Source organism: Macaca thibetana, chromosome 5 (assembly GCF_024542745.1).
Source record: "Macaca thibetana thibetana isolate TM-01 chromosome 5, ASM2454274v1, whole genome shotgun sequence".
In the NCBI taxonomy this organism is placed as follows: domain Eukaryota; kingdom Metazoa; phylum Chordata; class Mammalia; order Primates; family Cercopithecidae; genus Macaca; species Macaca thibetana.
This window is the reverse complement of record NC_065582.1, coordinates 101,408,757-101,423,326: the sequence shown is the minus strand read 5'-3', so window position 1 is coordinate 101,423,326 and position 14,570 is coordinate 101,408,757. Positions and strand designations below refer to the sequence as shown.

At 40.0% G+C, this 14,570-nt stretch overlaps 2 protein-coding genes across 3 annotated transcripts in view; one reads left to right on the top strand and one right to left on the bottom strand.

Annotated features, from left to right (window-relative positions):
• Positions 1–14,570, top strand: part of SPP1 (secreted phosphoprotein 1) — an 899,378-nt gene that overhangs the window by 438,709 nt on the left and 446,099 nt on the right. The gene's annotated exons all lie outside the window — the stretch shown is intronic.
• Positions 1–14,570, bottom strand: part of SPARCL1 (SPARC like 1) — a 57,518-nt gene that overhangs the window by 21,047 nt on the left and 21,901 nt on the right. The window contains exons 2-3 of the mRNA XM_050790455.1: positions 5,171–5,235; positions 296–442 (exon numbers count right to left, since the gene is read on the bottom strand). Of these exons, the coding sequence (XP_050646412.1) occupies positions 296–442; positions 5,171–5,224 (201 nt within the window). The 5' untranslated portion in view covers positions 5,225–5,235. The remainder of the gene's footprint in view (positions 1–295; positions 443–5,170; positions 5,236–14,570) is intronic.

Here is a 14,570-nt window from a genome sequence, read left to right as displayed (position 1 = left end):
TTTTTTCTTCACACACTATCATGTAAACATGTTTATAATATTCCTCACACTCTGCAGCCACAGGTTTAAACTGAATTTAGATTTTATAAAATGAAACAAGTATACAGCAGCTCAGCCCAAGTAGTAAAACTCAGTAATCCTCATGATTCTTCTAGTGATTGGAGGCAGTTGAGGTGATCATGTTTTAAAAAAATTAAACTGAGACATAAATGACATAATCTCTTTTACCATGCTTTGAAACTAAGACCTTTAGAGAATTAAAAAATTATATGAATATAAATGATGTTACTTTTACCTTACGGTGGGAATGGTCTTCTGGGGATACTGCTGTTTCTTTTTCATTTTCGGCATCTTCAGCCCTTAAATTGGGGATTGCAGTGTTGTCGGGTGCTACCATTTCAGCAGTTGGTTTGGCATGATCAGATAATAATCTTGCATTTGTCTGAAAAAATTAAAAACTGGTTTTTGTTATTCATGTCTGGATGCTAATTTAAAAATTTGCTAGTTACTCTTGTTGTCATCATTATTAGTAGCAATATACTTCATTCATACCAACAATTTAAAAATATTCTCTAGAGTTTTTGAGGATATAAGCAAATGCCTAGAACAGAATGTTAAGTGGAAGCAGAATCTCAATTGTGTTTAAGAAAAAGCAGGCTGGGCGCGGTGGCTCAAGCCTGTAATCCCAGCACTTTGGGAGGCCGAGACGGGCGGATCACGAGGTCAGGAGATCGAGACCATCCTGGCTAACACGGTGAAACCCCGTCTCTACTAAAAAAAAAATACAAAAAACTAGCCAGGCGAGGTGGTGGGCGCCTGTAGTCCCAGCTACTCGGGAGGCTGAGGCAGGAGAACGCGTAAACCCGGGAGGCAGAGCTTGCAGTGAGCTGAGATCCGGCCACTGCACTCCAGCCTGGGCGACAGAGAGAGACTCCGTCTCAAAAAAAAAAAAAAGAAAAAAGTTATTTATGCAGAGACTGGGTGAAAATAAAGCAAAATGCATTTCAATAATGGTAACTTTGAGTTTTGAAATTATTTTCTGTGTTTTTTAAACTTTTGCAAAGCATTTATACTTTACAATTTTGGAAAGTGTTGTTTAGCGGAAATTTGAAGTCAAATAAAGTTAACCATAGGATATAGTATTGTACATTTTCCTAATTTAAGTACTCACTAATAATTAGCCGAAAAATTTATAAACTTTTAATCAATATTTGTTTGATTTCTTAACACCATTGGCCTTAACATTGATCAGGAAATCTTAATAAAAAACAATTTAAGGGCTGGTTGCGGTAGCTCACGCCTGTAATCCCAGGTCTTTGGGAGGCTGAGGTGGGCGAATCACTTGAGGTCAAGGGCAGGAGTTCATGACCAGCCTGGACAACATGGTGAAATCCCGTCTCTATTAAAAATACAAAAAATTAGCTGGGCATGGTGGTGGGTGCCTGTAATCGCAGCTACTCAGGAGGCTGAGGCAGGAGAATCACTTGAACCCTGGAGGCGGAGGTTGCAGTGAACTGAGATCATGCCATTGCACTCCAGCCTGGGCAACAAGAGGGAAACTCCATCTCAAAAAAAAAGAAAAAAATTTAGAAATAATTCAAAGACTGTGTGAGACAGGGCACTAAGCCTAGTAGAAAAGGGCATGTCTGGACTATTAATTTCTATTGGAGGGATGGTCCTATTTCTAGCAAGATTGGAGACTTAGATAAAGAGCTGGGCAGTGATGCATGATGGGGCAGTTGAACAACTGAACTTGGAGGTAAGAGTCCTCCATTCAAGTCTTGCCTCTGCTATTTACTTTCTATCTGTGGTTTGACAGGTCATTAATATTTTTTATTAATTTAAAAATATTAATAAAATTAATCACATTAACTTATTAATTAATTAACTCCAGCCTCTTGCCCAGGGTGGAGTTCAGTGGTGCAGTCTAGGCTCACTGCAACCTCCGCCTCCCAGGCTGAAGCCTCCCTTCCACTTCAGCCTCCCCAGTAGCTGGGACTACAGGCACCACCATGCCTGGGTGATTTTTGTATTTTTTGTAGAGATGAGTTTCACTATGTTGCCCAGGCTGGCCTCGAACTTCTGAACTCAAGCAATCTTCCTGTCTTGGCCTCCCAAAGTGCTGAGATTACAGGCATGAACCACCACGCCCGGTCAAAGTCATTAATTTCTACCCTGCCATCTCTCAAGGTGGCAAGAAATATCAAGTGAGCAGAAATATCAAAATAAGGTTATGTATAAAAAATATTTTATAAATTTTAAGGAGTTGCCCAACTGAAAACTACTATTGCTAGCACTAACCTCACACCGTGGTAGTAATATAAACTGCCCAGTATCTGAGGCAGATATTCACTGTGGATCTTTATTAGAGAGATACTCGGGACACTCAGATGGCATACCCAGGTGTAAGTATGAAACTGGGATTCTATTTGGATTAACTTTTTATTCCATTAGCAGGTCCTATAGTGCTGACTGTGTAATATAAAGAAAGCCAGAGAATACAGGATTTATTTTTTAATTTTTAATTTGTTTTTTGAGACAGAGTCTTGCTCTGTTGCCCAGGCTGAAGTACAGTGGCGTGATCTCGGCTCACTGTAACCTCCACCTGCTGGGTTTAAGCGATTCTCATGCCTCAGCCTCCTGAGTAGCTGGGATTGCAGGTGCCTGCTACCATGCCATGCTAATTTTTGTGTTTATTTATTAATTTTTTTTAGTAGAGACAGGGTTTCACCATGTTGGCCAGACTGGTCTTGAACTCCTGGCCTCAAGTGATCTGCCCACCTCGGCCTCCCAAAGTGCTGGGATTACAGAGAAGAGCCACGGCTTCTGGCCAAAGTACAGGATTCCTTTAGGTTTGGTTTGCTCTTTTGCTTCGTATCTCCTTTTCACCTAAGATGGGTAATTAATTTGAAAAAGTTTATAAAGAGGCCTTAAAGAAGGGGGAAAAGGAAAAAGAATGGTGGCCACTTTGGTTAAGCTGCCAACAGGGAGCATCATAGAAGGCAATGGATGGGGGAGATTTTAGGCTTATTAGTGGAGAACTGGCCACTCTCTCTGGCCCTCCATCCACCTACTGCCCAAGCAGGAAGAAATGCACACAAAAAATGGCAACTCTTTTACTTTCAGAAATATTCTGCAATTGAAATTACGTTTTATCATTATGAGCATATTTCTATTTATTTAACGTGCCCTCTGGAAATCTATTTGGAATCTCCTAACTACCCCAATCCATTTACATCTGGAGAATTCAGGCAGGCAGGGAAAATGATACAAATTTTTAATAGGTCAGTTCTATGAGAAGATACTTAGCTTTCTAGTGTTTGGCTAGGTTTACATGATATCAAATTGTCCCAGAAAGGAAACATCTGGAATGTGTCTAAATACAAGTGTGTCATTCAAACATTTGGTTCAAACTTTTTTTGTTTTTTGAGACAGAGTCTTGCTCTGTCACCCAGGCTGGAGTGCTGTTGTGCGATCTTGGCTCACTGCAGCCTCGACTCCCCTGGCTCGAGGGATCCTCCCTCCTGTGCCTCCCAAGTAGCTGGGACTACAGGCACATGCCATGGCACCTGGCCAATTTTTTTTTTTCTTTTTTGTAGAGACAAGGCCTCACTATGTTACCCAGGTTGGTCTTGAACTCCTGGGCTCAAGTGATCCTCTGGCCTTGACCTCCCAAAGTGCTGGGATTACAGGTAGGAGGCACAGTGCGTGGCCCAAAGACACTTTTTTATGTATATTTACATAATAGCAACAGCTGCAAGGACAAAGCACATTTTCAGGAGAAAATAATGGTTTTGTGGGAACTCCTTTCAGTGTTGAACATTAATTTGTCCCGATTTTGTAATTTCAGGGTGTAATGTATAATTTCAGCTGGAGTAGCTCCACACTGCTTAAGCATGATTCCTGATAGCGGTCATAAACTCTGTCTTCCAAGAACAGCTTGGTCTGGATGCCAGGGAGTTTGTTTTTGCTGACACATTTGTCAACCAGGAGCTAGCTAACAACTTATCCAAAAAGCCAGGACAGAATTTTACACCTAGAGAGGAAGGGAGGAAAGGGACAATTGAGAAATTGCTTTGTCTTTTTAAAAGAGGCTGATTCCTCCATTTGGTGAAAAAGAAAAAAAATGGCACAATCCTTTGGTTTAATGCAGGATTCCATGGATCATTTGCGGAACGTCTCCGGTGGTCATCCGTGCCATGGTTTCATTTGTTTTTTAACTTTCAGTTTGTTTTGAGTCCACTGATGCGGTTTCAAATGATCTGATGTGTGTTCAGCTGCTTTATTGCTGTGCAAATGGGGCCAGTATATCTGACCATGAAGAAGAGAATATTCTAGTCCTGCCTACTTTCAGCATACTTGCTTGGACAGCCTCCCAAGGATGAGTTAGGAGCTTGTTTATGATTACTGTATCGTTTCCTGCCTAACCCATTGGTTCCTGTTTTCATTATAGACTCTCAAAATTTTTCTCAGCCAGCATCTATTTGATCTTGAAGAAAATGCTGCTGGAGACTGTGGATATGCACCTTAATTTTTTTTTTTTTTTTGACGGCGTCTCGCTCTGTTGCCCAGGCTGGAGTGCAGTGGAGTGATCTTAGCTCACTGCAACCTCCACCTCCTGGGTTCAATTGATTCTTCTTGCCTCAGCCTCCCGAGTAGCTGTGATTACAGGTGCCCACCACCACACCCGGCTAATTTTTGTATTTTTTTTAGTAGAGACAGGGTTTTGCCATGTTGGCCAGGCTGGTCTTGAACTCCTAACCTCAGGTGATCCGCTCACCTTGGTCTTCTAAAGTGCTGGGATTACAGGCGTGAGCCACTGCGCCGGTCTAAAGTCTTAGGTTTATAATAACAATGTGATGAACTTCCCTGGGAGAATTTATTTCTTCCTGTCTTGGGTATTTGGGCATATTCTATGGCTAATAAACAGATAGCCCATGCTTTCTGCTGCATATTTATTGTGTCTTGTAGAACCTGATAGTTCAAAAAAAATTTTTTTAAGTACCTTGAGTTTTCCAATTACTTGTTTATTACTTGGGCAATAAGGAATATAATTAAAATAAAAAAGAGAATTTCAAACCATTATATAATAACATTTTCTTTTAAATGGAGGATTTCTAAATTAAATATTAGGAGAAAGAGATGTAATAACAGAAGAAAGGAAATTTACCGGGATTGCAGCTGCAGTTCCCAAGATACACAGGAAAAAAAGCCCAGTCTTCATGCTTTCCAGATCTGTGAACCAAGAAGATAATTATCAGTGGTAGGGAAAAGTTTCCTCATGAAAAACTGAAAGCTAATCTTAGCAAATACTGAGCTTGATATTGTCCTTGGCATATAAAAGTGATTTCTATCTTTGTGGATTAATATGTCTGAAAAGACAGAGTGATGGCAGTTCTTACTCAGTTGTGTGCCTGTGAAAATTACTCCCTGATTTTTTGGTCAGGCCATGTTTGGCAGAACAAATCTCTGTTTGTGACTGCACTTCTTTGAGTAAAGACGCTGCGCAGATCTCAGGTCTTAAGATTTGTGAGTATTTATAATGAAAAAAAAATCACGAAATGAAGTAACGTGGTATGTCAAGTTTGAGTCAAAACACGCCGCCTGTTTAGTGGTAAAGAAACACGTTCATTCAGTGAAGATTTTTAGTCATACAACACTGCACTGCCACAGAGTCATAGACCTAGAGGGCATTTATGTTCATCTAATACAGAGGTCTCTACTGGCAATCTGTGAGTTGGGGGTGGTCTTCAGATAGGTTTGGTTTGGTAGGCACTGTGCATTTTAAACCAGTATTTTATTTCATTTTATGTTATGTTATGTTATGTTATGTTATTTTTTGAGACGGAGTCTCGCTCTGTCGCCCAGGCTGGAGTGCAGTGGCCGGATCTCAGCTCACTGCAAGCTCCGCCTCCCGGGTTTACGCCATTCTCCTGCCTCAGCCTCCCGAGTAGCTGGGACTACAGGCGCCCGCCACCTCGCCCGGCTAGTTTTTTGTATTTTTTTTAGTAGAGAGAGGGTTTCACCATGTTAGCCAGGATGGTCTCCATCTCCTGACCTCATGATCCGCCCGTCTCGGCCTCCCAAAGTGCTGGGATTACAGGCTTGAGCCACCGCGCCCAGCCTAAACCAGTATTTTAAATTCCAGAGGTTTCATGTCAAAATCTAAATTTCCAGTTTCTCTTGAACCATCTAACCTCTTAGCAACAACAGGCCTTGATGACAACAGTTGGCTGCATCTGCGTTGAGACCACCCTCTGTAAGGGATGCTGGCGTTTGTGCTAGATCTCTCACTTTTGTTATTTGCCTTTCATTTGAATTTAGTTAGTTCCAAATGAACTCTTTAAGTTTAGAAATGAGACAAGTGAGGCTCAGAGAGGTTAAGTAAGTCATCTCCAGATGAACTCTGGGTCTAAGGCTTTTCCCACACACCAGTTATATTATTGTGGTTCTTGAAAGTAGTGGGCAGCCTACAGTTTTTTGCAGGGTATCCCTGAGTCTGGTGGTCTGATCTCTAACTGGGATTAGGGCTACAGTTTTTAGTATTTAATAGAGGTTTTGTGGATCTCCCAGACATACTAGATGACTCCTTTAAATTATTTTTTGCAATCATAAACACATTCACAGTTTAAAATAAGACTTTGAGGTTTATAAAGAAACTAAGCAGTTTCTTCTGCTACTTATCCCAATATTTCTACACAATACGCTTAAACGGATATTTTAAAATATATTAAATATTACTCTAGGGATTTAATATTGCAACAACTATCACTTCACACACATGCACGCACGCGCGCACAACACACACACGCACACACTTCTCTTCCTAAAATAATTTTATCACAATTCTTATTTAAATTTTTATTTAACATTCATGACAGTGTAAATGTTCTTCACAGCTGAACCAAGTAGTAGTTTCATGTGTTGAACCACACTGACGTTTCTTTTCTTGAACAATATTTTGGTTTTGTTTTGATTTAGAAATTGCCTTCCTTTTAAAGCTTTTTACATACTTTTCTGTGCACCCGTCACTTATTCTTCCTGAATTTTCCAACAAAATTAAAAATTTCCTCTTAATATGGTAACAACAATAACAACAACATAGCAACATTAACAGCCCCTTAAGGAAATCCCTCGTGTTCATTTCCCCCCTTGGAAGTCGCACTCCCAGAGTCTCAGATTTCTTGCTTCCTTTGGACTGGTGTATTCCAGGCTGCTGTGCGGCTTTTCTCCTGGGGTTCATACTTGGAGTCACCACACCTTGGTAATCCCCTTTGTCTTTTTTCTTCTGTTTGATTTCTTGCTGCCTAGGTCCCATGTATTTTTCTTTCTTAGTTTTCTCTCTCATTTTGATGAAGCACATATTCCATAAGTTTCTTGAGAAATATACACAGGAGACAGAATTTTTAAGGTACTGCATATTAGAAAAATATCTGTATTTTACCCTTTACTTGGTACATAGTTTGACTAGATATAGAATTCTAGATTGGAATGTTTTTCTCAGAATTTTTGTTAAAGCATTGGTCTATTTTCTTATAATTTCCAGTGTTGCTAGTAAGAACTCTGATGTGAGATTTTCCCCCAACGTTTTTACAAACACAGTATTTTTTTTCTTCTTTATGGATGCTTTTACATTTTCACATTTGGCCCCAGTCTTCTGAAATATTACCATCTCTGCCTTAGTTTGGATACTTTTACATTTACTTTAGAAACTCATTAGGCCCTTTGAATTTGGAAATTTACGTATTTCTGTTCTGGGGAGCATTTCATGTGTTAGTTCTTTAATGATTTTTGCCCTTCTATTTTTTGTCTTTTCTTTGTGGAATTTATATTAGTTAAATATCAGAATTCTGGGATTGATTCTCCGATTTCAAATCATTTTTGCTCTTCTCTTCAATAGTGTGTCCATCATTCTGGGAAACTTTCTCAATGTTACCTTACATCTCTCCCATTGATTTTTTTTTTTTTTTCCTCTAGAGATAGGGTTTCACCATGTTGCCCAGGCTGGTCTCAAACTCCTGAGCTCAAAGTGATCTGCCCACCTCAGCCCCTCAAAGTGCTAGGATTACGGGGATGAGCCACTGTGCCTGGCCTCTCTTATTGATTAAAAAATTATATTCATATACTTCATTTTCTTTTTAAATTTTATTTTTAAATTGACAAATAATAATTTTACATATTCATGAGGTACATAGTGACGTTTCACTACATATAATGTATAGTGATCAGATAAGGATAATTAGCATATCCATCACCTCAAACAGTTATTATTTCTTTGTATTGGGAACAGTGTCCTCTTTCTAGCTATTTGAAATATATAATATCCTACAGTGGTATAGAGCACTAGAACTTATTCCTCCTATTAGCTATAGTTTTATGTCCTTTAGCAAATATCTCCGTATTCCTTTCTTCCCCTCACCCTTCCCAGCCTCAGGTATCCTCTGTTCTACTTCTTACTTCTATGACATCAACTTTTTTCGCTTTCACATGAGTGAGAATATGCTTATATACTGTTAATTTTTTATTTCCTGTTGGCTTCTCTTTTTAATATTGTCCTGTTCTTTATTAGTGTGACATATGTTCTTGTCTCCTTGAGGATATTAATCAAATATTTTGAAAATTTCCTCTGCATCCTGCATTTTCTGTTTCCTTCTTGTTCCTTTTTTTTTTCCCCAGTTAGTTTGTTTTGATCTTTGTTTTTCATGTTGAAAGCTTTTCTCTAATATTTGACGTATTTGGCTGTCCATTAATACTTAGCAGTGAGTCACTAGAAAGCCAATTAGAACTTTATGGACAGGGCTTGGAGGGCTCCCAAAGAACAGTTCCGTGGAGCATTGGAGGGTTCCAAGGAGCAGGAATCTGACAGTCTCGATGGGGCACCCCAAAGGTCATTCTCAGATATTTTAGGGAGATTTTCTTTTCTCTAGAGGAGAAATTCCTACCTCTTACCTTGGGAAGCAAATATAAACCTGGTTGCTAGCATTCTGTGAGATGAGTGAAGAGACTGGAGTTCTCAGTGCACACACTGATTTTTCACTTAGCCCTAGGTTTCTGTATGGCTCCACCTGCCACCTGACATTGTGCTTACCCTGAGTACAGAGCCAGAGGATAAGCTTTTTCCTGCTTGTGTTGAAACATGGAAGTCCTCTGCCTGTGCAGGCAGGAGGAAGGATCTTGAATCTAAGGCTTTCAACCAATACTCCAGATTTCAGCCTCTATCCTCACCTTACCTTTCAAGTCACCTGGTGCCTCCAATTCTGGAAACTTGCATGGGTTCTTCGGTGTGAATGGCTTCCTTCTTTGTCTATGGCATCCTTCTCTGCAGACTCTTAGGTTTAAGCTTTCCCGGTTCTAAGTCAGTCTTCCATCTTCTAAAGATGTGTTGACACTTTTCTTCTTCTTTGTCTCCTCTTCTTTTATCTTAGTCACTGTGAGTCTATATTATTACTATTCTTTTCCTATCATTATTCTGGAATTTTAGCAGGGAGTGGCAACATATGTATATGTTTCATCTCCATTTAACAACAGATGACTTCCATTTCATATTTTCTTCATATTCTCCTTATTTTCCTCCATCATTATCATCATCATTTTTGGTGTGGCACATAGGAATTCCTATGAGTCTTTGGTTCTAACTCAGCAAATGAAGGTCCCCCCCCAACTTTTTTTTGAGACAGAGTCTCACTCTGTTGCCCAAGCTGGAGTGCAATGGTGCAATCTCGGTTCACTATAACCTCCGCCTCCCAGGCTCAAGTGATTCTCATGCCTCAGCCTCCCAAGTAGCTGGAATTACTGGCATGTGCCACCATGACTGGCTAATTTTTGTATTTTTAGTAGAGATGGAGGTTTCGCCATGTTGTCCAGGCTGGTCTTGAACTCCTGGCCTCAAGTGATCCACCTGCCTCGGCCTCCCAGAGTAGCAGCAAATGAAGTTTCTATTGAAGAAAACGGGGCAATAGCATAGGCTTCCTCATCATGTTAGGAACAAGAACACATTTTTACCTATCTCACTATTCAAATAACACAGGGTGGGCCACCTGTACCAGGCAACAGTGAGTTGGAAGAATGGAGAGTAAAGCTGCACATAGAAAGTGGTTTGGGATTGTGTGTGTGTGTGTGTGTGGTGGGGTAGGGGGTGGGAGGGTTGAATCAGTGGTGTGGGGAGAAACTTAAATCATTTATAACCTTAAATAAACTAGTCTGGACTAATCAAGTCCCAGTTTTAATGAAAATGACATGTACTTGGAGACTCAAGTATAATTCCTCTAAATTATCCCTCTGAAAATGACTCCATATAACAAGGAGAAATTTAGAATATTAACAATGGAATGCATGTTTACTTTATTTAGAAAGGGTAATGGCATATAAAATATACTTGAAATTTCTATTGCCATAGTGCTTTGGCTTTACCAAATAAATTTACAAATGGGATATTACCTTATTTGATCTTTACAACAACCCCAGGATGTGGCAGATGAAGAACAGGCCTAGAAAGCCTACAGTGTGACATGCTGGAGGTCACTGACTCTGTAGAAGGGGAGCTGGGATTGAAGCTAGATTTCCTGGCTCCTAGTCCAGCTTTTTTCTAGCTATTTTGAAAATTCTCCATTTTACCTCTTACAGAAAAGGTGTAAGGAAGGGGGGCAAAAACTAAAAAAATCCCAAAACAAACAAACAAAAAAACACCACTGGGACGAATTGAGATTTCACTTTGAGTTTGAGTTTTTAAAGAAAAAGTTCCAAACATTTTAAGTAGTAAGATGGTACGTACTTGGCAAAAAGCACTTCCTTGTGTTGAAGGAAAAAGCTTATCTTAGAAGGTTGGTTGGATTACTTGATATCAAAAGTTTCTTTAAATAAAATCTCTTATGGTCTAAACAAGGCAAAAAGTATAGGAATTCAATTTTCAATGAAAGAAAAATGTATTTAAGTAAAAACATGGAACAACCTCTCCCCGCTGCCCCAAACTCTAATACATTGAAAAACACCTTACAACGAGAAAAGCATTAAACTGTCAGGAGAGCTGGATTCTGTCTCTAGCAGTGTCCCTGACTGCCAGGAGACCTTGGGAAAGTCACTTGCCCTTTCTTAGATACAGTTTTCTCAAGTGATGAACCATGAAGAGTGAGACCTAGATGATCCTCTAGCCCTAATATTTTAGGATTCTAAAATTGAAAATAATTCCATTAATTTTATGAACCCTAAATTGCTGCTATCTTTTCCCTTTAAACTACTAAACCCACTAACATATATTCCATGATTTTTATTGTATTAAAATAAAATATTTTATATATAGTAATTCATGCTTAAAGTAAATATATAGACTCTATTATCGATGATAATTTAAAACATTCTATCCTGTTAGTGAATGCTAATTGCAAATAATCATTGAAAAATGCAGTTTCTTTCCTCTACATTTTAAAATCAACATTTACTTATTTATTCATTTATTCCATAAATATTTATTAGATTTGTGGAACTATAGTCACTTGTATTTTATTTTATTTATTTATTTTTATTTTTGAGACAGAGTCTGGCTCTGTTGCTCAGGCTGGAGTGTAATTGCAATCATAGCTCACTGCAGCCTCTGACTCCTGGGCTCAGGTCATCCTCCTGCCTCAGACTCTGAAGTAGCTGGGGACATAGGTGCACACTACTATGCTCGGCTAATTGTTTGTATTTTTTTGTAGAGATGGGGTCTTGCCACGTTGCCGAGGCTGGTCTCAAACCTCTGACCTCAAGCATTCCTCCTACCTCAGCTTCCCAAAGTGCTGGGATTACAGAGATGAGCCACTGTGTCTAGCCTTATGTTTTAGATCAGTATGTTATTACTATTCTACTGTTTTTGAAAACTATAGAAATACAAAATAGTATGATTTAGTGCAGGGTTTCTTTACCTTGGCACTATTAACATTTTGGCTTGATGATTCTTTGTTGCGGGAGGCTGTCCTGTGCATTGTAGGATGCGTAGCAGCATTCCTGGTCTCTGCCCATTAGATGTCAGTAGCGAGCCCCCATCCCCCACCAGCTAGGGACAACCAAAAATGTCTCCAGACATTGCCAAATGTTCCATGGGGGGCAAAATCGCCCTGATTGAGAACCATTGGTTTAGTGGAAGCAGAATGGTGCTTTCAGATTAGAGAGATATGCATTTGAAGTCTGGAGCAACATTTGCCATCTATAAGATCTTTGGCAAGTTACTTAGCCCTCTAAGCCTCAGATTCCCCATCTAAAAATGGGGATAACATCTGCCATGGTTAATTTTATATGTCAACGTGACTAGACCATGGGATGCCCAGATATCTACTTAGACATTATTCCTGCGTGTGCCTCTGAGGGTGTGTTCTGAAGAAATTAGCATTTGAATTGGTAGACAGAATAAAACAGATTGCTGTACCCAATGTGAGTGGGCATAATTCAATCCATTGGGGACCTGAACAGAACAAAAAGGCAGGGGAAGGAAGAATTCCTTCTCTCTCTCTGCCTATCTGTTTGAGTCGGGACATTGATATTCTGCCATGGGACTGGGACTTAACACCATCAGCCCTCCAATTCTTAGGACTTCAGACTTGGACTAGAACTCACATCATTGGTTCTCAGGTCTTCAGACTTGAATGGGAACTATACAATTGGCTCTCCTGGTTTTCCAATTTGCTGACTACAGATCTTGGGACTGGCTCCATTAATGTGAACTAAGTCCTCATTATCTATATCTACCTACCTACCTACCTACCTACCTACCTACCTACCTATCTCCTATTGATTCTGTTTCTCTGGAGAACCTTGACTAATAAAACATCTAATTCAGTTTTGTGAGAGTTAGAAGAAATGATACCTGTAAATCTGCCTGATACCTAGGAGATGCTCAATAAATTTTAATTCTTTTTTGTCTCATCTTCCAGATAAGTTAAGTTGTAATTATTGAATAAACAACCTAGATTCTCAGAAAATAATGTAATTTAAGTTTTGCTGTGAGGTCAGAAAAATTGTCCAGTAGAACATTAAAGTCCATTCTGGCCACACATTTAGGCTCCTTTTAATGCCAGGAGTGTTTCTGACATTCACCACACACAACAATGGAATTAGGCACATGGAATGCTACCCTATTTTCTTACAAATGGTACAACTTAAAGGGGAAGCAAGAATTAACAAAAGTGTTGTGCGTCATAAGGCTCATTTCTTTTTGACTTTGTTTGTTGCAGCAACATGCACAGCTAATTAAATTTGAGAAAATATTTATCTTTTAATCTGTCCGCATGATCTCACAAGTTCCCTTCATTTCCCTAAATCTAAATGTAGCTGAATGAATCAAAAGGAAAGAATGTCCAGTTGGTGAGGGCATGCATCACTCATTCATTTCTTTAAATTCATTCATTGAGTGCTTACTAGACACTGCCTAAGTACTGGGACATATAGTTTCTGTCTTAAGAGTTTCTGCATGTGGAAAATCTCAAATTGCTTTTCCTCTGGTCTCACACCACACTACCATCAACACAGAAGACTTCTGTGACCAAATGTGGAAGATTTTTCGTCATCAACATGCAAGCAATCAACTCTGCAGCAGGCACCAGCTGAGTGTCTTCCAAATGAATTCTGACACTGTAACTGGAGATAGCGTCAGATCCCACAGGTTGAGGGCTCAGTCTCACAAGACATCTTCCCTTTCCCAGATACCAGTCACAAGATCAGGCCTCCAGAACTTCGGACTGACTGGTTTCAAGTTGGGCTTCCATGACTCCCTCTTTGGGTTCAATTAATTTGCTAGAGTGGGTCACAGAACTCAGGGAAACACCTACTTGGGTTTACTGGTTTATAATAAAGGATATTACAAAGGATACAAATGAAGAGATGCAAAGGGCGAGGTATGGGGGAAGGGGCACAGAGATTCCAAGCCCTCCCCAGAACACACCCTCTAGGAACCTCCACAGGTTCAGTTATCTTGTAATGCCTTCAAACCTTGTCCCCTTGGGCCTTTTATGGAGACTTCATAAAAGGATAGGCACCACTGACAACCACATAGAAATGTGTTTAGACAAAAAGGGTATGCTTTAGTCCTCAAAGGCTGAGTAGGGAAACCCAGCAAGGCCCATCTGTTCAGATTCTTTTTGGCCTCTTTTTTTTTTCCATTGAGGTGGGTCTCACTCTGACTGTGAGGCCGGAGTGCAGTGGTGTGATTTCGACCTCCTGGGCCCAAGCGTGCTCCCATCTCAACCTCCCAAGTAGTTGGGGTTACAGGTGATTGCCTCCACACTTGGGTAATTAAATTTTTTTTTTTTCCTGTAGAGACAGGATCTCCCTATGTTGCCCAGGCTGGTCTTGAACTCCTGGGTTCAAACGATTCTCCCACCTTGGCCTCCCAAAGTGCTGAGATTACAGGCATGAGTCACTGTGCTGGGTCTCTTCTTGGCCTCTCTGTGCAACATTCCTTCCTCCAGAATATGGAGCAGAACCCCTTCTGAAATGGGGGTCTTATGACCTACAATCTCACAAGGTAGGTAAAGGCAGGGGAAGATTAGAGTCCTGCCTTGGGGAGAAAAAGTAGCAGGTAAAAAAATAGAAGATTAGAGAGA